The 22713-nt window shown below is 35.7% G+C and overlaps 1 protein-coding gene across 1 annotated transcript; it reads left to right on the top strand.

Annotated features, from left to right (window-relative positions):
• Positions 1-1237: 1237 nt before the first annotated feature.
• On the top strand, positions 1238-22510 carry LOC109062052 (SH3 domain-containing protein 19-like). The gene is given in 24 exon segments (XM_042766111.1): positions 1238-1369; positions 3242-3281; positions 6982-7022; positions 8518-8676; positions 9961-10737; positions 10826-10939; positions 12538-12620; positions 13298-13338; positions 13507-13747; positions 13838-13906; positions 14032-14175; positions 14278-14353; positions 14948-14954; positions 15062-15188; positions 15901-15932; positions 15934-15969; positions 16062-16269; positions 18128-18259; positions 18919-18983; positions 19074-19189; positions 19192-19299; positions 19526-19572; positions 20265-20451; positions 21362-22510. Coding segments are annotated over 20 exon segments (2382 nt in total). The 5' UTR covers positions 1238-1369; positions 3242-3281; positions 6982-7022; positions 8518-8676; positions 9961-10205; the 3' UTR covers positions 21379-22510.
• Positions 22511-22713: the final 203 nt, after the last annotated feature.

Raw genomic sequence — 22713 nt, 5'->3', positions numbered from 1 at the left:
TAGGCAGAGACAGATTGCCATTTACACTGGTATTAACGTGCATCTCCTGTTGCCCCTTCTGATCAAATTACATTGAGTTTTATTTTGCCACCATGTCAGTCTCTCTGTAAATAAAACACCAAAAGTTGGCTCCCATATTTGATGCACATCATTCTCAGCTCATGTAAAGCTCAATGTTTTTGTATATGAAGATTAATATAAACCATGGATGTATATTTATTAATTATTATATTAATGATTTTTCCATATTCGTGTGGATTTCAGAGAAGTATGACCCATACAAATTGTGTAAATCTGATGGAAAACAGGTGAATTTTTAAATACATTTAAAATTATAGTAATAAATGTGTGGATACTGGCATCACAAGGGTCCAAAATAAACACTAGCTGAGTGCTAAACACAAGTGAAAATCACCATTGATGAGGATATGAAATGGTGATACTAGCCAGCTGGTCAATAATTTTGAATGTATTCTAGCAATGCATGGTTTAGATCATAAAATGCCATAGTCTTACTAGCTAAGTTTTAGAGCGAAGCATGGCACTGTGTTCTTTTACACATGAGCAGTTCATGATTTGCAGTGTCTCAGAGTCACTTGATTCTGCTCCACATGAACTAAATTTCTGCAACAACAGATAGATAGATAGATAGATAGATAGATAGATAGATAGATAGATAGATAGATAGATAGATAGATAGATAGATAGATAGATAGATAGACAAATAGGCATAAGCTTTCATTTATGCATAAAGGATACGTACTTGAGTTGCTGTACTTGTTTAGTAGGATTTTTTAAGAACCGGTTAAGAACCAGTCACAATTTTTTGAATAAGTTTGTCATTTACAGTATTTTTACTATTTATTTATTTTTGCTTATTGGAGTATAAATGAGCACCACCAGTCAGCTGTCAGCATGTCAAGCCTGATTTGTGTTATGAACAGAATTTCCATTGGGAACGTAGGGTATCTTGTCTTGTAATAGTTTCGGGACTCTTTTAAGTGAGCGCTGGGTGCTTCCTGGAGCAGTAGCAGTGATAAAGCTGATGATGAAGTGTGATATCAGGAGGTAGTTCTTTAAAACAATGAACCGCTCACATTATTAAGGTTTGCATCTGTACCGATAGGGAAAATCTGCGATGTTTTTACACGGAGGGCCAATTTGACTATTGGTTAACTATTGTTTTGGTTCACAAATGTCAGAAGAGAAGTACTTCCTGACTGACTACATTCCTGCATGGCACCCTGGCTTTGTCAACATACCTAATGAAAAAGAGACGTCACTTTTACCAGGAGTTGTGCTTCCTCTCGCACACATTTGAATCAGAAGGTGGGGAATGAGTCCGCTTACTGTGCTCTCCAATATGCAGGTAGGACTATATATTTCCAGTAATATGCTTAATAAGTAATGTGTCTTGTTTTAAAGCTAAGTGTATTATTTATCTTTTATACATGTAAATAATACAGTGATTTAAATGATAATAATTTAACAAACTCAAAACACAAATGCTATTATGAGTGAGGTAGGTAATTTCACTTTCTCATACTATAACACACACACACACACACACACACACACGCAGTGAGAGCAGAAACTGGACCCAGCAGGTGTGTCTGAGGACAGTGATAGGTCAGTAGACAACTGCAACAAAGACACACAAAGACCCCTTTGCCAAAGCACTCATTATGTTTTACGAGTTCACTTTCATTAACTGGGGAAAGCTAAACATTTTCTGTAAATGCCTGCAATTACCAAAAAGTAGTATACTTCAAGTTTATTTTATTAAGTATACTTAAGTAAAGCTTTTAAGCATACTTTATGTAGCAAGTATACAAATATCAGTGTTCTAGTAGTATACTTGTAAGTGTACTGTTTCAAACCTTCTTGGGACTAAATTGGCCCACTTTCTAGTATATAAAAGTATACTTTTAAGTATAACAGTAACAAACTTTGAGTACACAACTAGTTTACCTCTATGTTTGTAGTTTGTACTGCAATAAAAGTGAACTTTTAGGTATACTGATAGTTTACTAATTAAATACTTTGTACACTTTGAAGTATACTCTCAGTAAACTACTAGTTTTATAGTTTTATACTGCAAGTATACTCATAAGGTTTCTTTAAGTGAACTTTACATCATACTTTACGTATACTACTATGTCCCTATTTAGGTTTTAATTTTGTATATATTTTGTTATATGAATATCTGAACATACAAAACATCCAAAGAATGAACAGGGTATCTGCTTGTAAACAAAAACATTTTATTCTAGCTTCATGCGTTCTTTTTTTTAACACTTTAATGTGGGTAAGTTTCATAAAAAATAAAGAAATAACATTTTGAACAAAAAGCTGAAAAAAGACTATGAGTTGTATTCAGAATGATAATCAAGACGTAGATGGAGTTGTAGATGACAGTAATTATTACCTCTTCATCGGTCGACATTTTATTCCATAACGTTACAGTTTTGATGCCGTTTCCTTTCAGATGATCGTGTTACATGTGTTAGTATCTGTTGTTTCTTTTTCTTCTTCACTTGTGTTTTTTTTTTTTGGAAATTCTGTACAGAAGATGTGTACTAGCGCCCTCTACCGTATAACAATGAAAACATGGATTCTAGGAGCACAAGTATAGTTCAAATATATTTAAACTTTTTGTAACTATAAGTCAAGGATACTTAAATGTCATTTTAAGTATATTTCTGAGTAGTACATAAAGCCCATTTCTGAGAAGTACATAAAAAGTAAACAAAAAGCATACTTTCCTATTTTTTAGTTTAAAAGAAGTATACTAATAGCACACTTGAATAAACTTCTTTTTCGTAAGGGCGATGCTGTCAGGAGAAACAAGAATCCCTTTTTTGTGTAGTGAAACATGCTGGTCTTGTTCTGCAAGCTTTGTAATTTAGTTAAAGGTTAAAATATGCTGAAAATGTATTCAAAAGTGAAAGGGAGACACAAATGAATCTTGTGAAACCAGGAACCTGCTGTAAGAGCTGTTCGACTGGACCTGAGTGATGTGAATGCTGAGCCACCTTTAATGAAAAACTGTGTTGTCATTGTAGTTTCTAGTTCTGTCCTTAAGCTCTGCTCTTTAAAACAGGTTGATCAGGAACGCACCACACTGTTTAACCAGCCAATCAGACAGTGTCACTGCTGCCAGCATGTAGATTCACAGAAAGTTAAATAAAATTGTGCTACAAAGAAATTTAGCTCATGCTTTATGCTTTGTGTTTTGCAGACCGCTCAGAAATATATAAATCAGAACACTTACATATAAGGTAAGAAGGAAACACAATATCATCACAAACCATTTGAGTACTTCATATAATATGTAAATCAGGACTTTCAAATTGATTATTCGTGATTAATCGCATCCAAATATGTGACCCTGGACCACAAAACTAGTCATAAGGGTCAATTTCTCAAAATAAATATGCTTTCCATTGATGTATGGTTTGTTAGGAGGACAATATTTGTCTGAGATAAAACTATTTGAAAATCTGGAATCTGAGGGTGCAAAAAAATCTAAATATTAAGAAATTGTTCAAATGAAGTTCTTAGCAATGCATATTACTAATCAAAAATTATGTTTTCACATATAAAACATACAAAATTTACTAAATATCTTAATGGAACATGATCTTTACTTAATATCCTAATGATTTTTGGCATAAAAGAAAAATCAATAAGTTTTGACCCATACAAAGTTTTTTTGGCTATTGCTAAAAATACAGGGTCACATATGTATATATAAATACATAATTTTTATTTTGGATGCAATTAATCACGATCAATTGATTTGGCAGCCCTAACGTAAATAAATAAGTGAACATGAAAAAGATTCTTTTGTTACAATTGTAATCGAGTTGTTTTGCTGATTATATAATGCTTGAGGCTCTAGTCTCTGTTTGAATCAGTCTGATTCAACAACTCTGAAATCTTTTGTAGTTTGGTGTTACATACAGTATCTTTGAATGTTCAGCATCAGTGTATTGTTAGATTCATCATGTGTAAATGGCTGTCAAAAATTAACAAGCCATTGAGGTTTACAGATTAAATTTTGACCTATTACCAGTATGCATTGCAAGACCAAAAGTATATGAACACTACATTCATATGTGCTTGTTGAACATTTAACTTAAAAATAATAGTGAGGCACTTTTCTGTTGGAACATGGCTATAGGCATTTTCTCACTTTCAGACACAAGAGCATCATGTGTGTTTGTTTATCTACGGGGACTTCTGACCCTGTGGTGTTTCTAAAAACACACTGTAGATCATTTAACTTGTCAGAGTTAATAATGTCCAACAGTGAACATGCATCACAAGAGAATTTTGACATTTTTATGAAACCGCATGGACATTTTCAGCACAGTTGAATTTGCACTTAATCTCAAATGATGTATTACATTGTATATCATAAATGGAATTTCTTATTTTTCTTACCTTAATTGATTTATTCATAGACCACATATGTGACCCTGGACCACAAAAGTGGCCTTAAGTGTCAAATTTTCGAAATTGAGATTAATACATTATCTGAAAGCTGAATAAATAAGCTTTCCATTGATGTATAGTATAGCTTAGTTGCCAACTATTTGAAAATCTGAGGGTGCAAAGAAAAAATCAAAATATTGAGAAAAATTCCCTTTAAAATTGTCCAAATGAAGTCAATGCATATTACTAATCAGAAATGAAGTTTTGATATATTTATGGTAGGAAATTTACAAAATATCTTCATGGAACATGATATTTGCTTAATATTCTAATGATTTTTAGCATAAAATAACAATCTATAATTTTGACCCATACAATGTATTTTTGGCTATTACTACAAATATACCCCAGAGACTTAAGACTGCTTTTGTGCTCCAGGGTCACATATTTGGTCTCAAGAACGCTCTTGACTGATGCTAACCAAATACAAAATCCTTATTAGGGGCAAAATTGTTGTGTTGAGAACAACAAATTAAAGGGGTCATGAACTGCCTTTTTTATTATTTTGTACTGCTCTCTGAGGTTACATAGAAAAACATCTTTATTTAGAAGTAATAGGCTATACACATTCTAAACATTAAAAGCTAAACACCCAGTCAAGTATAAGCAACACTATATCACATCATAAGAACACCACATTCCAGCCACACTATTACATCATAAAGTGGCACATTCCACAACCAGATTGCCTTCAATATAAGCTGTTTTTAGACTAATGAGAAAGTTTAGAGTTCTGAAACTTACAGGATATTTTTATAGTCTAATGACCTCTTATATGTCAAAAAAAGCAAGGGAATTTTTCAGTTCATGATCCCTTTAATATAATTTTTTTTTTTTTTACTTGAAAATTGACACATTTATGATGGATTTTCAGATTTTAAGTTTGAAAGTGGGACAAGAATAATTCAATAAAATCTATAGATATAAGGCATTTGAGAAGTACATAATGAAATATTTCCAAAGCAGTTTTAACGTCACATTTACAGAAAGGAGAAAAAAAAAAATTGACATAATTTCCTTTTTTTGGGTGAAAGCAAAACCCTAGGACATAAAAGTGGCCAAGGAAACACTCACGTATGGACAAATTAAGAGTACTCTAACATGCTGCCAATACATAATAGTGTTGCTTTAATTAGCAACAAGGCAACAAATTAATGTGATTTTATAACAGTGCCTTATTAAACAAATCACTTTTTATTTGTTTATTTATTTGTTTTAAATCACTGTTTAATGTCAACAGCGAAAGGCCTCTGCCATAATGGATAGTTGTGCTTATTTCTTGCTGAGCTAATGATGCTGTACAGTGGGAGACATCAAGGGTGTGAATCGAACTTTTCAGCTGGTTTTCATTTAAAGCAGAGCTCAAGCTGCCTTTGAGGGGCTTGACTCTTTCTCTCACACTCACTCTGCGCTTATGACACATCACTTCAGCTATGCAGAAAACAGCAGCTTTAAAACGTCCACATAGTGAGGAAGTGAATGCAAGTCTTCAACTTGAAAGATCAAAGAGCTATTACCAATGAACACTGTAGTTTTTGGAAGGGATGCTGTTATTTGCTCTAATGGATTCCTTTAACACTTCATAAGTCTGCTAATCTAAGGTATGAAATAGATGCCTCTGATGTCTTTAGGTTTTGTGCATTGCTTAGTTGTCCTTTGTTTGCTGTATTTTTGACACCGTAGTTTCTGTGGTACAGTATTATTGTTAGATCCATTTCACTGTGCTGTTGAACACACTTGACCTGGTCAAAGCAGGATATGGTACAGTGGAAATAACTAGTTGTAAAGATAGAAAATGACATTAAATTGAGATGTAGAGTATTTATTTTTAGAGTATGGATGTGTTAAACATTCTAGTTTGTATGCATTTTTTGAAAGTATCTTATGCTCACCAAGACTGCATTGTTTGGTCAAAATACAGTAATATCATGAAATGTTTTTACAATTAAAAAATAGCTGTTTTCTATGTAAGTATCTGTTAAAATGTAATTTATTGCTGATTTTTCAGCATCATAACTCCATGCTTCAGTGTCACAAGATCCTTCAGAAATCATTCTATCTTCTTGCTGCTCAAGAATAAATTCTGATTATTATCAATGTTGCTTAATATTTTTGTGGAAACCATTATACATACAGTTCTCCTTAATGAATAGCACAGCATTTATTTGGAATAGAAAGATTTTGTCATCTTTACCGTCATATTGGATCAATTTAATGTGTCATTACTTAATAAAAGTATTAATTTGTTTTAAGTAAAACTAATTTTATTGACACCAAACGTTTGAACAGTACTGTAGGTATATGTTTTGTTTTTACTGTGGCCACTCGCTCGTGGTCATGTGTATGCGGGAGCTGAACAGATGCATCTGATTGTTGACCTTAAACAAGCATAACATGTTAAGAACTCCCCACAGAGCATGGCAAGGAATGCTGCAGATATTTTAATGTCAATATCTGTTTTTTTTCTGCTTGCTTTTTCAGTCAAAGACCCCTTTCTTCAATCAAATCCTCCTTTAAGAGAAGTGAGTAGGATGTGATGTAAATCTTCTAGATCAGTCTCATACAAGTTTGTGCTGGATACAGCTGCCAGCATAGACAATATAATGCAATATAATCCATTCAAATATGTGGTTACAATTTTAAGGCAGAAATTTTGTAAATAGACTTTTTTATGCCTGAAAAATACTACTTATTCATAATTCCCTTTGACAGAATAGAAAGTGGCCGAGTGATTTAGGTCCATAGATTATCTCACCAACATTGATGGCAGATTGAACCTCCTTCATGTGTTTTATTTTAATACAAAACCACAAACCTGGCTGTATAGCTGTGCTGTATTAAGAACAACATTTGGAGTACTAGCTTATCAAGAAACCACTGTCCACGGTCACATTTTTTAAAAATAAAGCTGAATGAATAAAATAAGAACTAATGGAAATAAGTTTAAGTTGAAGTACTAAAATCACTAAAAATAAAATAAAAACGAATTAAAGCTCAATAGAAATAGAAATCACTAAGCACATAAAAATAACTATCACTAATTAATCACTAATCATATATTTATACATAATACTATACAATAGTATATAAATAATATTAAAATAGAACTGGCAGATATCTGCTCACATATAATTTTAAAATATAAAAATTGTTGTATAAGGAAGATTCAGTCAGAATTCCAGGGCATTTTTAAAAGGTCATAATATTAGAGATATTTTGAGAAATTGATAAGCTGATTATTATTTTCATGTTATGGCTAAAAAACCGATAAAATATTCTAAATCGTTACTACTGTCTATAAACAAATCAAAAACACTAAAAGCTACAAATAATAGTTTGTACTGAATGCTGAAGTAAATATTACAACATTTCAATGTACAGTATGATAATATCCAATACTGATCAGTAATAAAAAACATATGTGACCCTGGAGCACAAAAGCAGTCTTAAGTCTCTGGGGTATATTTGTAGCAATAGCCAAAAATACATAGTATGGGTCAAAATTATAGATTTTTCTTTCATTGCCAAAAATCATTTGAATATTAAGTAAAGATCATGTTCCATGAACATATTTTGTAAATTTCCTACTGTAATTATACGAAAACTTAATTTTAGATTATTAACATGCAATGCTAAGAACTTCATTTGGACAACTTCAAAGGCGATTTTCTCAATATTTAGATAATTTTTTTTTTGGCACCCTCAGATTCCAGATTTTCAAATAGTTGTATCTCAGCCAAATATGGTCTGATCCTAACAAACCATACATCAATGGAAAGCTATTTATTCAGCTTTCAGATGATGTATAGATCTCAATTTCGAAAAATTGACCCTTATGACCCTTATGGTTTTTGTGGTCCAGGGTCACATATAGATACTGATATGCTGCCTGTATTTTGTGCATCCCTACGTTTTTCCATGTTCTGTTCTCTATGACTGTATGTGTCCTGCACACTTGTGATGTGTTTGTTTGGTTTGATGCTTGCGTTCAAGTGATTCCCTTCTCTCATGCTCCAGCTCCCACCATCCTATGAACAGGTGTTTAAGGAGAAGACCCGGGAGCAGGTTTCCACACCTTTACCATCTCCACGACACATTCAACAAACTTTGCCACACACACTGACTCACTAGAGGAGAATGTGACACATCCAGATTCCAACCAACATCCCGGCGGAGGTTAGTGCATACTGACAAGGTTTTAAGTGTGCAAATCAATGTGAACCAGAAATGGTTTCACTTATGCTATGCTAAGACTGCAGGCAAATCGGATTTTGTCAAATCAGATCCTTTCAGGCACACGGTCCACACTAATATAAGCAATCAAATCAGATTTGTGTTCAGACATAAGCAGCTTGGGTTGCTTTGGTTTACGACGCGACACGTTTTTTGACAAGGCTTTCAAAGCAGTTGCAGGAAAAATGCAGGTGCATCACCTCGCTCTCTAAATAAGCACCTGCAGAGTTACGGTGAACAACTCTGTTGTTGCACAAGAAAAACTCGAGTACCGGAGTATTCATGAATACTGTTATGAATACTTCTGTCATTTCCGTCACCAGTTTTGACGTTATCGTTGTGTGTAGGTTTGCAAATTCCAGGAAATTTCACTTAAGTTGAAAACTTTCCAAGGGAATTAATGAGAACGTATGGGAATAAACTGGACATCTGCAAAATTGCAGGTTAGCCTATAACAGGGAATTTAAATGTAGTTAAAAACAACTTGCACTATCTTGCAGCATAGTAATTTAATGCAAATTCAATTGAATTTCTATCCTGCACATTCCTCAATCACATGCATGGATTATTTCTAGAATCTGCAGGACTTTTGAAGTTACACTGCGGGATTTGTGCAGTCAAGGAAGTTTTGATGATATTACTAGGATAAATATATTGGATCTATAGTATTAAAATCAAATCAAAATGTGTTTATACAGCAGCTAGCTAGCCAGTAAATCAAGGGAAATGTAAGATAACTAACACCATTTCATTGACATTTTAAGATGCGAGCTATCATGGTGCTAGCTCAACTGTGATGCTGTTTCTTCTGCTAGCTAGTTTTCTGTTATCATAAAAGAACGTAGGTTATAGTATGATTTAGCATGCCGATTCAGGAGTGTTCATCAAGCCTATTTCTATTGTCGAGCATCAATTGTAATTCCAGAATTATTCCAGTTCCAATATTTCCAAAATTCCCCTAAATTAACTTCCCATGGAAATTTACCAGAAATTTTCCAACCCTAGTGTCACATTAAGAGTGATCCAAAAGACATTCAGAGCGTCCAGACTAAGACACATCTGTAAAAATCGAATTGAAATTGCATTTTAAATCACCTCCGTATGTAATGAAATCCGATTTCATTTATTTATTTTTTTTCAAGAATCCATCTGGATAATATCTGGATATGCAAAAAATCTGATTGTTGCTGGCAGCCTGAAAAAACCTTTCTGTTTGCTCTTTTACAGTTCCAGCGAAGTTGCCAAAAAAAAACATCTCGGCCATCATTGCCTTGCATACCCTCTAATACCACTGCAAAGACAGCTGGGAAGTTTGTCCTGAAGCACCTGTGGAGACTTCTGATGCCCATTCAGGCAAGTATCTACAGGAACTCTTAGATGTCTTCAGCTCGGAACCTCAAAGTGAACTGAGTAACAGTGTCAACATCCAGGGAGAGCAGACGAACCAAACTAAAGAGAACCAAAGTGAGAACATGACCTCCCTTCACAACGACCGCAACATCCGGTCAAGAATACAGGCCTTTGAAAGTCAATCAAACACAGAGAATGATGAAACCTCTATGCCTTTCCCCCATCCTCGTAAGGTTTTCACCAAACCACCTCCACTGGCACCAAAACCTTCTATTGTCCTCCGACCCTCTGTCAAAAAGCCTAAAGAAGAGCAGGTTTCACAGTTTGTCAGTCACTTATACGAAGAGGTCGACACACCTCCTATGCCAGCGCCAAAACCTCAACTTTTCAAAAAAACATCGTTATACTCAAGAGATGACTCCGACTCTCAGCCTCCCTTCAGTGCGGCCCTCATCCCTCCATCGCGACCTTCACTGCTCAGAGTTAGGAATATACCTTCCCAGGATGAGGAAGTCATATCGAAAGGACCTTATCTGCCTCTCAAGCCCAGCAAAGACCTGCTGAACCTCAACAATCACAACTCCACCGCACTTCTGTCTAACATCACGTCCGCAGAGAACATGCTTAGCAATGACTATGTGAACGCTCCCACTAGTAAGTGCAAATGTTTTTCCGTATTACAGTTCAAAAAATACTAAACAGGTATTGTTTATTAATGTATATGAATGTGTTCCACTCACAGACCACTCTCCCTCTAAACCTGCCCGTCAAGGAGGATTCAACTACATGGGGCCAAACTCGCTGGGAGTGATCAAGAGACCCACAGTCATCAGGGTCCCCAGCAAAACTGACAAAAGTGAGTATTCTGAGGAAGCTACACTGCTTGGGAAAAAAAGTCACCATTTGGATTTAAATGAAGAAATACTGGAGAGTCTAGGATTGGATTGCAGTGATTAATGTTACTGGCATGTTATATGTTTTGCAACATTTCTTTTTACCCTAACTGGTGAAAAACATAGCTTTTTACTGCTCAAACATATTCCAGGATGACAATGACAAGATTCATTGGACCCAAATTGTGAAACAGTGGTTTGGTAAGCACGATGAATCATTTTCACATATGATTTGATCACCACAGAGTGCTGAGCTTAACTCAGATGGAAGTCTTTAGGATGTGCTGGAGTCGATTTTACAGAATGCTTTGACTCATTGTCAATAGAAGATAGCCAAAAACCAATGTAACTCCTGAAGGAAATACAGTAAATGCTTTGATGTTGCATAACATTGTCGAAACAATGCCACAGTGAATGCACAATACAATCAAAGCTAAAGGCGGTCCAATGAAATATTAGAGTGTACAACAACAAGTCAACTCCAGCAATGGGGTTCGGGGTTCAGGGTTCAGGTCACGGTTGTTTGTGAAATAAAAAGCTACACACTGCATCAGTTAGTTTTGAAAGAATTGTTGCCAAACATACAACATGATCCAGTCCTAGTATTTGCTTATTTAAATCCAAATGGCAAATTTTTTGGACCAGGCAGTGTATTAAATGCACATTGATCGCCTATTGGTACAGTGTTTACAGTGTACAGTTGGAAAAGTAATGCCAGTGTAAGCAGCCAAGACTACTACTTAAAGCAGCCGAGGGTTGCTAGACAGGGCTTGTTAATGGACACGCACACCTGGTTTATTATTAACTGAAATGTCCACACACGGGTTAAAAAATGCTCACAGTTGTAGATTTATTTTACCATGACTGGTCTTCATTGCCAAGTAAGCAAGAATCCAAACAAACAGTCAATAAACCCACATGTCCAGTCCTTCACCAATACAAATGTCCTACTTGCATGGCGTAGTGGTAAAAAACTGTGTGCACCTTCCCTCCAGCAACACTTGTTTCCTGAAGGAAGGTTCCCACCTATATTCTGTAACCAATTACTCAAGAGTGACCACTAATGGACACACACCTACAGTACATGACAAAATTTAAGTGGCTCTTACTGCTGGTGACAACCTTTTAAAGGAGTATTCTTGATAAGAGGCATAATTTACCCAAAAATGTTGTTCCAAGCAGCTCTTGGACATACCACAATAGCTAGTGACCATGGCTGTCAAGTTTGAGAACACATAAAAGTACATGTGTATGTATAAAATTGTATGTAGTTCATATATTTGGAGTCTTCTGGAGCCACTTGTTAGCTTTGTGTGAGAAAAAGACACAAACCACAATACAATGCATAAAATCTAAATTAAATCAGTAGTGACACGTGATCCAAAAATCACTTTAATATTATTTTTTTCTAAAACTCTTACTGACCCCAGACTTTGAACAGTAGTGCATGTTCTTAAGTGTAAACACCATGATTTAAATGATTGATAATCAAAATGTAATATTCTACATAAAAATAATTTTGCATTATTGCATGGTAAGTGTATGAATTTCTGCCTTTCAGACCCTGAAGAGACAGAAGATCCACCTTTATCCGTGCACAAACCTGTGGGCGGCCCACCCACACCTGCTAAACCCTTTCGCAAAGTGAGTCCTTATACAGCTGCCTCAGCTGGCCTTTCCCAGCGAGCAACAGCTGTGCACTAAATCAGTAGGAAATGAAGATAAACAGCTGTCTTAAAATATCAGCAGAGCTCACAAGATCAGTTACCAGACTCTTTAATCTGCTGAGATTTGTGACATCTGAAAAATAAAAATGTCAAAGAGAGCAGAATGGAACAACAGGAACTTTTCTTTGCTTTCCTTTACTTCTCTTTCCTCAGCCTTGAAAAATACTCTGCAAGTTCATGAATGCTGGTGCTTCTAGCTATTAGTCCTCGATTTTGAGTATGTGTTAACTGACTACTTTTACGGGCACTTCAAGCCAAAGCAGGAGTTGAAGAGAGTCTGGCCGAGCATTATAAGTAATGTTTACAGCTAGAAACCTGAATAATAATAACATCCTGTTTAGTATTGAGGTTGTTACTCCCACAATAACACACACACTGGACAAGTTTCACGTCTGCATTTGAGAAACTGCGTAAAAATATTTCTGGCATAATATATAATAACCAAATATTATCTTTAGGTGAAATAACTGCAAAAAAAAAAAAACAAACACAATTTATTCAGATTTATTTCATATATACATTGTTAGTGTACAAACTATGTTTTTAAACAAAAATCTTCTCTCAAACGTTGAATATGAATGTTTTTTCCCCCAGAACTCCTTCAGTCTCTCTTCTGATATGTCTCTTCCACCACGGTAAATGAATCATGTTTTTATTTAAAGCTGTACTAGTATCAGTTTCTCTTACATGCATTTATCCGTTTCTCTTTTCATGGGTGGTTGGTTTTGGCAGCATCAGCCTGGGAAGTGTGACACTGATTTTCAGCATGCGGTCTGTTAATAATAATGTTAATAATATTTCAGGCCCAGTGGAGGAAAGGTTCTGCCTCCTCGACCGCCACCCGCTAAAACAGGCCCAGGACGACCTCCTCCGCCACGGAAAGATGGCTCCCAACGTCGGCCCTCAGATCCAGGATTTTCACAAATAGTGCCATCAAAACAACAGCAACCTCAATGGCAGCAACAAAGCCGTAGAGCTTCGAAAAAAGGTCCTGCCCTACCGCCGAGACCCAACCCTGGACATCGTCTTTACAACAGATACACCGTGAGATGTTATTTTAACGATTTAATGGTATTACAGAAGAACTGAACAAATTAATGCAACTCTACTACACTCTTGTTTTGGCTCACACAGCTTGAGATCCCCCACGGTATCGCTGAGTTTGACTACAATGGCACTAACACTGGGGAGCTCTCCTTTCAGGTCAATACATTCACAATAGCCCCATAGTGCCGTCTTCTCAAGTTACAGACGGTTTATGTGCTGTTCTGCCAGCGTGTTTCAGCTGTTAGAAATTTTAATGCATTTCCATCCTTTATTTCCTACAGAAAAATGAAGTCCTCGTCTTACTTAAGGAATTAGACCGCAAAACCTTTGAATGCCAAGTTGGAAACGCTAAGGGGAGAGTGCAGAAAACACACATGAAGATTATCACACCCTTAACAAATTTACACTGCAATTCAGCTCCTCAGGTAATCAATATTGATACTGACTCAGTGTTGAACAGTAGTTTTTGTAGTAAGTGTATTATCTGTCTTATGATGTCTAACATGGCTCTCAATGTGTTTCTAAAGGAAGACCATTCTTTTAGTGACATGGTGGAAAACACTGGATCTCTGCGAGTGCAAGCCCTGTATCACATAAACACATGTGAACACTAAAAAAAAGCAAAGTTCTCTTTACAAAAAAGCAAACATCATTTAAACAAGGCAAGCATCATTTAAAGGGAAAGTGCTGTTAATTCACTCATCCTCAGGCCATCCAAGATTAGTTGGCTTTTTTTCTTCAGTAGAACAGTGCAGAAGATTTTTAGCTGAAACCGTGGCTGTTGGTGATTCATAAAAGGCAAGTCAGTGGCTACCGTCACTTTAAGAGTAAAAAAAAAAGCATATCAAGGAACACAGAATTAATAGCCATGGCTCCTGATGATATTTTGAGATCTTTTGAAGCAAAACAATAGGTCTGCGCAAGAAACTGAATGTTATTTACAACATTATTACCTGTAATCCAGAGCCTCAGTGTAATGGTAGACCCAAGTGCAGTTTTATACAACATAAACATGAGCTTAATACAAACTAACCAAATGCTTGGCTTGGCTTGACATGACATGGAATAAACATGAACTTAGGCATGGACATAAACTCAGCAACAGCGTTTACATGAACATAAACCAACACCCAAAACCAACCGTGACACTCAGGCAAACAAGGAAATCAGATTCTTTTGGTTTGATTCTTTTTTCAGTGAACTGGCTCAATTAAATAATATATACATAAATATTTTCAATCAGTGTCAGAGGCGTTTGTGTAGCTGCTCCTGTAATACTCATATGTTGTCCTGTGTTTGTGTCTAAGAGAGGCCTGGAGAGCTGGCGTTAAATGCAGGTGACGTGGTGTCTAATGTAGAACAGCTGGACAGTGAGTGGTACATGGGAACATGTAGAAACGCCACTGGATTCTTCCCCATTAACTACGTCAAGACACTGGTAAATATTGGATGTGGAATTTTCCACAGATACAGTAGACAATGTCCTATGACTTATTTTAAAGCATTAGAGTCTGTTAGTTAGTTAGTTTGTTTATTTATTTATTTATTTGTGTGTGTGTGTGTGTGTGTGTGTGTGTTGTGTGTTGTGTGTGTGTGTGTGTGTGTGTGTGTGAGAGAAATATTACATACAGTATATGTGACCCTGGAGCACAAAACCAGTCTTAACTCGCTTAAATCTGTAGCCAAAAATACATTGTATGGGTCGAAATTGTTGATTTTTATTTTATGCCAAAAATCATTAGGATACTAAGTAAAGATCATGTTCTATGAAGATATTTGGTAAATTTCCTACCGTAAATATATTAAAACTTCATTTTTGATTAGTAATATGCATTGCTGAGAACTTCATCTGGACAACTTTAAAGGCGATTTTCTCAATATTTTAGATTTTTTCTGCACCATACTGTAACTTGCTAGTTCCTACTACTCAGTGATATACGGTTTAGGTTTTTAATGTTTAAAGCAAGAAAATGACAAAGTCACGCATTTTAAAATTATTTCTAAATAATTGTCTCAAATTAAGGGCAATGGGGTTTGCCAAAATCTTGGCTCATGTTATTTACTTACTGAGATTGTTGTTTGGGCTGATTAAAACTAATTAACTAACTACCCTCACAAATAAACTCCTTTCTTTGTTTTTTCTGAACAAGCCTGGTACATTTTGCGCCAGCATCCAGCAATGAAAGGCCAAACCAAAAACCATCTCCTGAGCCTGTCAGGTAAGTCTTCCTCACAGGATTCGATTTTGTGAAAGCTCAAACACAAATTAAATATAACTGATTTTTTATTGAAATGCCTGTGTTTTCTTCAGAGGCCCAAGGTGTGTCGGGAGGTTTGACTTTGAGGGAGAGCAGAGCGATGAGCTCTCATTCTCTGAAGGTGATGTGATTCGGCTTAAAGAATATGTGGGAGACGAGTGGGCTCGTGGGGAAGTGAACGGCCAAGTTGGTATTTTCCCTCTCAACTTTGTGGAAGTGCTTGAGGATCTCCCTCCAGCCCCAGTGCAGAAATCTGCTCCGGAATAAGAATTGCCATGCCTGGTAAGAGCCCAAAACAATATATCTATAAATTATACACATTTTATTTTAAGTTTAAAACATTTAGATTCTATGGATTGTGCGTGTGTGTGTGTGTGTTTTGGTACTCTCTCTTAAAAATGTCCAGCAGCAGACGTACCTGCATCACTGGAGAATTCTGTCATTCTTTCTATAATCTATCTGGAAATCGTTATTTTTTTTTGCTTAAACATAATGCATCGAATCTTGGTCTCGTGTTTTTATTTCTCGAGGACAGAGCGTTCATCTAGCACTCGCCAAGGTGTCTTACCAAGACAGTCAGGGTATTATCTCCATCTTCCGCCCACCTGTCACAATGAATCTTCGCGTAACCGGAACAGCGCGCTTAAAAATTGGCAAGAAATTAAAAATCAACAGTATTTATTTTTCAAAAACTGCATTCTTTATAGCTGATCAAATTGTGAGACAATAACCCGCGCACTTCGACTGTGTCACTAGCAATAAACATGTGCAGATACTAAAATATACTATTATTCTACTTTACTGATATCTAGTTATATTAACTCTTATTTTTTTTTTAACTCATATTTCAATTTTGCATTTTCGTCAACATGTAAATTATAAGAACCATCACGTGCACACGTAGCATGAAATACGACAACCCAAGGCAGATCGTCCTAACAATGCTTTACCACCCCCGTACCATCCCAACTCAAAAAAAAAACAGATCCTCCGCAGATGATCAATTGCGTACAACCTAACGTAGCTACGAACGTGTAATATTACGAACACCACTGACAAGGCTACAGCACCTCACCCAACCACTGATCACCCGCATAGTACTTTCGCGTCTATCTTTGGTTGCCCGCGCGACCCCACTGTTGTACTTCAGTATAAAGTTAACGGACACAACTCTAAGGTGAGGTCTCCTACTCAAAAGATACGTCGATTCCGGCTCCCCTTGGACACACGATACTGACTACAGTCAGTCGACACACAACGAAGCCAATGGAAGAAAGGCCCGGCCTAAGATATCCTAGACAACTAGACGCAGGACGGGAGTAATCCTGGATAGCCGCAGATCACTGAACACAAATGGGCCCCCCAGGGAGAACGGTCAGCTCGGTGTGGCCATGATATGAGTTCAGTGTGGACGTGAATAGAGAGAATTGGTCGTCATTGGTGTCCTCCCACCTGTCACAAATGACCTTCCTGTAGTGAATAGCTTTTTTCCGTAAAATTGGCATCTGAAATTAATACAAATCAACCATTTATGATTTTCAAACTGCCATTTATAGTTTTTCATCATAAATTGTTGGATTTCATTATCACCTTCATGCATATAATTTGTTTCTGTCATACTATATATAGATATATATATATAATACTATATATATATATATATATATATGTTAATCAAAACAGAATAACTTGACCTTATAGTCAAGTCAAATTATTTTATTATAGCACTTCATAAAAAGTGTTTTGAAAAGCAGCTTTACAGAAAACCATGATGTTGTTTAAAATTATCTCCATTATAGTCACATTTAACAGATTAGACACGCTAATATTAGTTAATATACATTTTTTGCGACAAGCTATCAATCAGTCGAGATATGATGCATGAGTACAGTTATAGTATATATATCATTCTCTGTTAGGCATACTGTATGTATGCATATAAAGCTCAGGCCAAACAAGGAAATCGGATTATTTTGGTTTTGTTCGTTTTTTTTCAGTGAAACTGGCTCAATTAAATAATATATACATAATATTTTCAATCAGTTTTTCACATCATCAGAGGTGTTTGTAGTAGCCTGCTCTTGTAATACTCATATGTTGTCCTGTGTTTGTGTCTCAGAGAGGCCTGGAGAGCTGGCCGTTAAATGCAGGTGACGTGGTGTCTAATGTAGAACAGCTGGACAGTGAGTGGTACATGGGGACATGTAGAAACGCCACTGGATTCTTCCCCATTAACTACGTCAAGACACTGGTAAATATTGGATGGGGAATTTTCCACAGATACAGTAGACAATGTCCTATGACTTATTTTAAAGCATTAGAGTCTGTTAGTTAGTTTGTTTATTTATGTATTTGTGTGTGTGTGTGTGTGAGAACTATTACATATATGTGACCCTGGAGCACAAAATAAGTCTTAGGTCGCTTAAATCAGTCGTAACTATATTAAAACTTCATTAAAAATACATTGTATGGGTCGAAATTGTTGATTTTTATTTTATGCCAAAAATCATTAGAATATTAAGTAAAGATCATGTTCCATGAAGATATTTGGTAAATTTCCTACCGTAAATATATTAAAACTTCATTTTTGATTAGTAATATGCATTGCTGAGAACTTCATCTGGACAACTTTAAAGGCGATTTTCTCAATATTTAGATTTTTCTGCACCATACTGTAACTTGCTAGTTCCTACTCAGTGATATACGGTTTAGGTTTTTAACGTTTAAAGCAAGAAAATGAAAAAGTCACATTTTAAAATTATTTCTAATAATGTCTCAAATTAAGGCAATGGGGTTGCCAAAAACTTGGCTCATGTTATTTACTTACTGAGATTGTTTGTTTGGGGCTGATAAAACTGATTAATAACTACCATCACAAATAAACTCCTTTCTTTGTTTTTTCTGAACAAGCCTGGTACATATGCGCCAGCATCCAGCAATGAAAGGCAAACCAAACCATCTCCTGAGCCTGTCAGGTAAGTCTTCCTCACAGGATTCGATTTTGAAAGCTCAAACACAAATTAAATATAACTGATTTTTTATTGAAATGCCTGTGTTTTCTTCAGAGGCCCAAGGTGTGTCGGGAGGTTTGACTTTTGAGGGGAGCAGAGCGATGAGCTCTCATTCTCTGAAGGTGATGTGATTCGGCTTAAAGAATATGTGGGAGACGAGTGGGCTCGTGGGAAGTGAACGCCCAAGTTGGTATTTTCCCTCTCAACTTTGTGGAAGTGCTTGAGGATCTCCCTCCAGCCCCAGTGCAGAAATCTGCTCCGAATAAGATTGCCATGCCTGGTAAGAGCCCAAAACAATATATCTATAAATTATACACATTTTATTTTAAGTTTAAAACATTTAGATTCTATGGATTGTGCGTGTGTTTTTTTTGTACTCTCACTCAAAAATTAAAAACATCAAACATAACACCAACATCCATAAAATTATAACACTTTCAAATTCCAATCCGTGCATATGTTTGCTTACATAATACATCTAATCTTGGTTGTGTTTTATTTCTCAGGAATGGCCGGTTCATCTAACACTCGAATGTCTTACAAAGACAGTCAGGTATTCATCTCCATCTCCCCACCTGTCACAATGAATCTTCCCTGTAGTGAACAGCGCTTAAAATTGGCATGAAATTAAAAATCACAATATTTATTTTCAAACTGGTTAATCAAAACATCAAAACTTGACCTTCTAGTCAAGTCAAATTTATTTTAATAGATATATATAATATATATATATATATATATATATCACATAAAATATATGTTAATCAAAACATCATAACTTGACCTTCTAGTCAAGTCAAATTTATTTTAATAGCACTTCAAAAAAGTGTTTTAAAGCAGCTTTACAGAAAACCATGATGTTGTTTAAAATATCTCCCTTATAGTCACATTTAACAGATTAGAGCTAATATAGTTAATATACATTTTGCGACAAGCTATCAATCAGTCGAGATATGCTGCATAGTACAGTATAGTATATATCATTCTCTGTTAGCATACTGTATGTATGCATATAAAGTTTATATGAACAGCTGGATGATAATATAGTTACATTTAATGATGAAATAAAAAATCAGGTCTCTGTGGATAAAGTTGCATATAATATATCCAACATATAGAGCTGTTTATAATACAGTTTACATTTTGCAACAATTACTATATAATGTACTGCGTATATAGTGTATATTGCTTTACATGAGTATGCAGCTAGTGCTATAGATCTAAGCTTTTATTGTTTGTCTACAGGCTGAACGTAACAGTGAAGAGTGGGCCGTGGCGCTGTATGACTTCACAGCAGAGACAGAGGAGGATCTGGCCTTCCTGCAGGGAGACAGGATCCTGGTCACTGCTCACATAGACGATGAATGGTGGAGCGGACGGATAAATGGCAGACAAGGCTTCTTTCCCAAAGCCTTTGTAGAGACTGTTACAGGTGGGATTATAAAGTGACTGCAGGACAGTCCTCTAGTGGACAGGAGCCGGAAATACACTTTTCAGAACTTACATGCTGTTTAAATGGATACTCCACCCCAATCACTTAACCCCATGTCGTTCCAAACCTGTAAAAGCTCTGTTTATCTTCGGAATACAATTTATGATATTTTGGATGAAAACCTGGAGGCCTGTGACTGTCCCATAGACTGCCAAGTAAATAACAATGTCAAGGTCCAGAAAAGGTATGAAAGTCATCGCCCCAATACTCCATCTGCCATCAGATGTGCAATCTGGGTTATATGAAGTGACGGGAACACTTTTTGTAAGCGAAAAAAACATATTCAACAATTACTTTGTCAGCAGTCTCTTCTGTGTCTCTCCATATCACCGTATGCTGCGTATGCTCTTCTGTATCATCCGCGCCATAAGGTTGCACTGTTTTCTTTCAAATCAAAGCTAAATACACCACAAAACAGCACAACATAATGAAGAACAGGACACAGAAGAGCATACACAGCATACAGTGATATGGAGAGACACAGAGGAGACTCTTGACAAAGGAATTATTGAATAAAGTCGTTATTTTTGTTTTCTTCGCTTACAAAATGTGTTCCCGTCACTTCATATAACCCAGATTGCACATCTGATGGCAGATGGAGTATTCTGATGACGACTTTCATACCTTTCCTGGACCTTGACACTGTTATTTATTTGGCAGTCTATGGGACAGTCTCAAGCCTCCCGGTTTTCATCCAAAATATCTTAAATTGTGTTCCAAAGACGAACAAAGCTTTTACAGGTTTGGAACGACATGGGGTTAAGTGATTAATGACAAAATGTTCATTTTGTGGTGGAGTATCCCTTTAAATAATAAGTTTTTTAATGCTTGTCTGTTCTTCTCTGTGCAGGTGGAAGAAATTGGTAAGAGGCAACCTCAGAAGCAGTGTTTTTATATCCGCTTTGTTTTAATTGTGTGTTTGTCTAATATGTATTTATAAATGTGAACTCATTGTTAATATTCCAAATCCACTGTCTCCTAAAAATATATTCATGAACTGCTATGGGAGTTACTTCTTTTTTTGTCTTATATGTACACTCTAAAAAAAATCTGTAAAAATATGGCACATGTACTGTATTTGATGGAATTTCTCTAGTTACCTGCATTTTGAATTTTGCACTTTATTGCATTGTGTTTTAGGGTTAATGAATAAAAAATAATGGATAACGTCACAGTAAAAACCTGCCAGTACCTTTTCTGTTATTTTACAGATTTATTTCTTACAGTGTACTCTACTTCAGCTTACTTTTCTGTATACTGTATTACTGGTTTTATATACAGGGAACAAATAATATGTATTTAATTATTTTAAATGCTACATTTGGCACAAAATCAAAACTGCTCATCACCCAAACAACACCAACATCCCCATCACATCATATTTCAGGGCTGCTTCTCTTCAGCTGGAATAAAAGGAATCATAGCCAGTGCCAAATACCTCAAAAGGTGTTGAGTTTATTAAGTCTTATTCAGAAAGACTGGCTTCTGTATTAAAGCAAAGATGTTCCTGGTTTACAGCATGCTCAAAACTGCTTTGGTGGCTTTTCCTGAACTAGATCTACTGAATTTATCAGTAGCTGATAAATAAAAAAAATAAGGTGAGATAAAATATTTGCTTGCTTGTAAATCATAATTCATATAATTATTATTCAGATTGAGTTATAACCTATATAAAATTAATCCAATATGTGTCACAAATTCCATTCTCCTTAAAAAGTAAGATGGAGCACGTAAAATTGGGAGGAAAAATTATATGATCCATAAATCTGCACTTGGCCATCTGAATAATTTTGACAAATTATGTTAGACATCTGAGGCAATGCAATGCAGCATTAAAAATATCAAATATTGGGGGGGGGCTTGTTATCAGTGTCTGAGGTGGTTCCAGTCCAGTTTAACTGAGTACAAGTCTGTAAAAACACATTTATTAAGTATCTGTAAAGACACAAAAATCACTAGTATATTAAGTAAAGATCATGTTCCATGAAGATATTTTGTAAATTTCCTACTATAAATATATCAAAACTTAATTTTTGATTAGTAATATGCATTGCTAAGAACTTCATTTGGACAACTTTAAAGATGATTTTCACAATATTTTGATATGTATTTTTTTTTTTTTTCACCCTCAGATTCCAGATTTTCAAATAGTTGCATCTCGATCCGATCCTAACAAACCATGGATCAATGGAAAGCTTATTT

The sequence above is a fragment of the Cyprinus carpio genome, chromosome A1, assembly GCF_018340385.1.
Source record: "Cyprinus carpio isolate SPL01 chromosome A1, ASM1834038v1, whole genome shotgun sequence".
Classification (NCBI taxonomy): Eukaryota; Metazoa; Chordata; class Actinopteri; order Cypriniformes; family Cyprinidae; genus Cyprinus; species Cyprinus carpio.
This window is presented reverse-complemented; position numbering and strand designations above follow the sequence as displayed.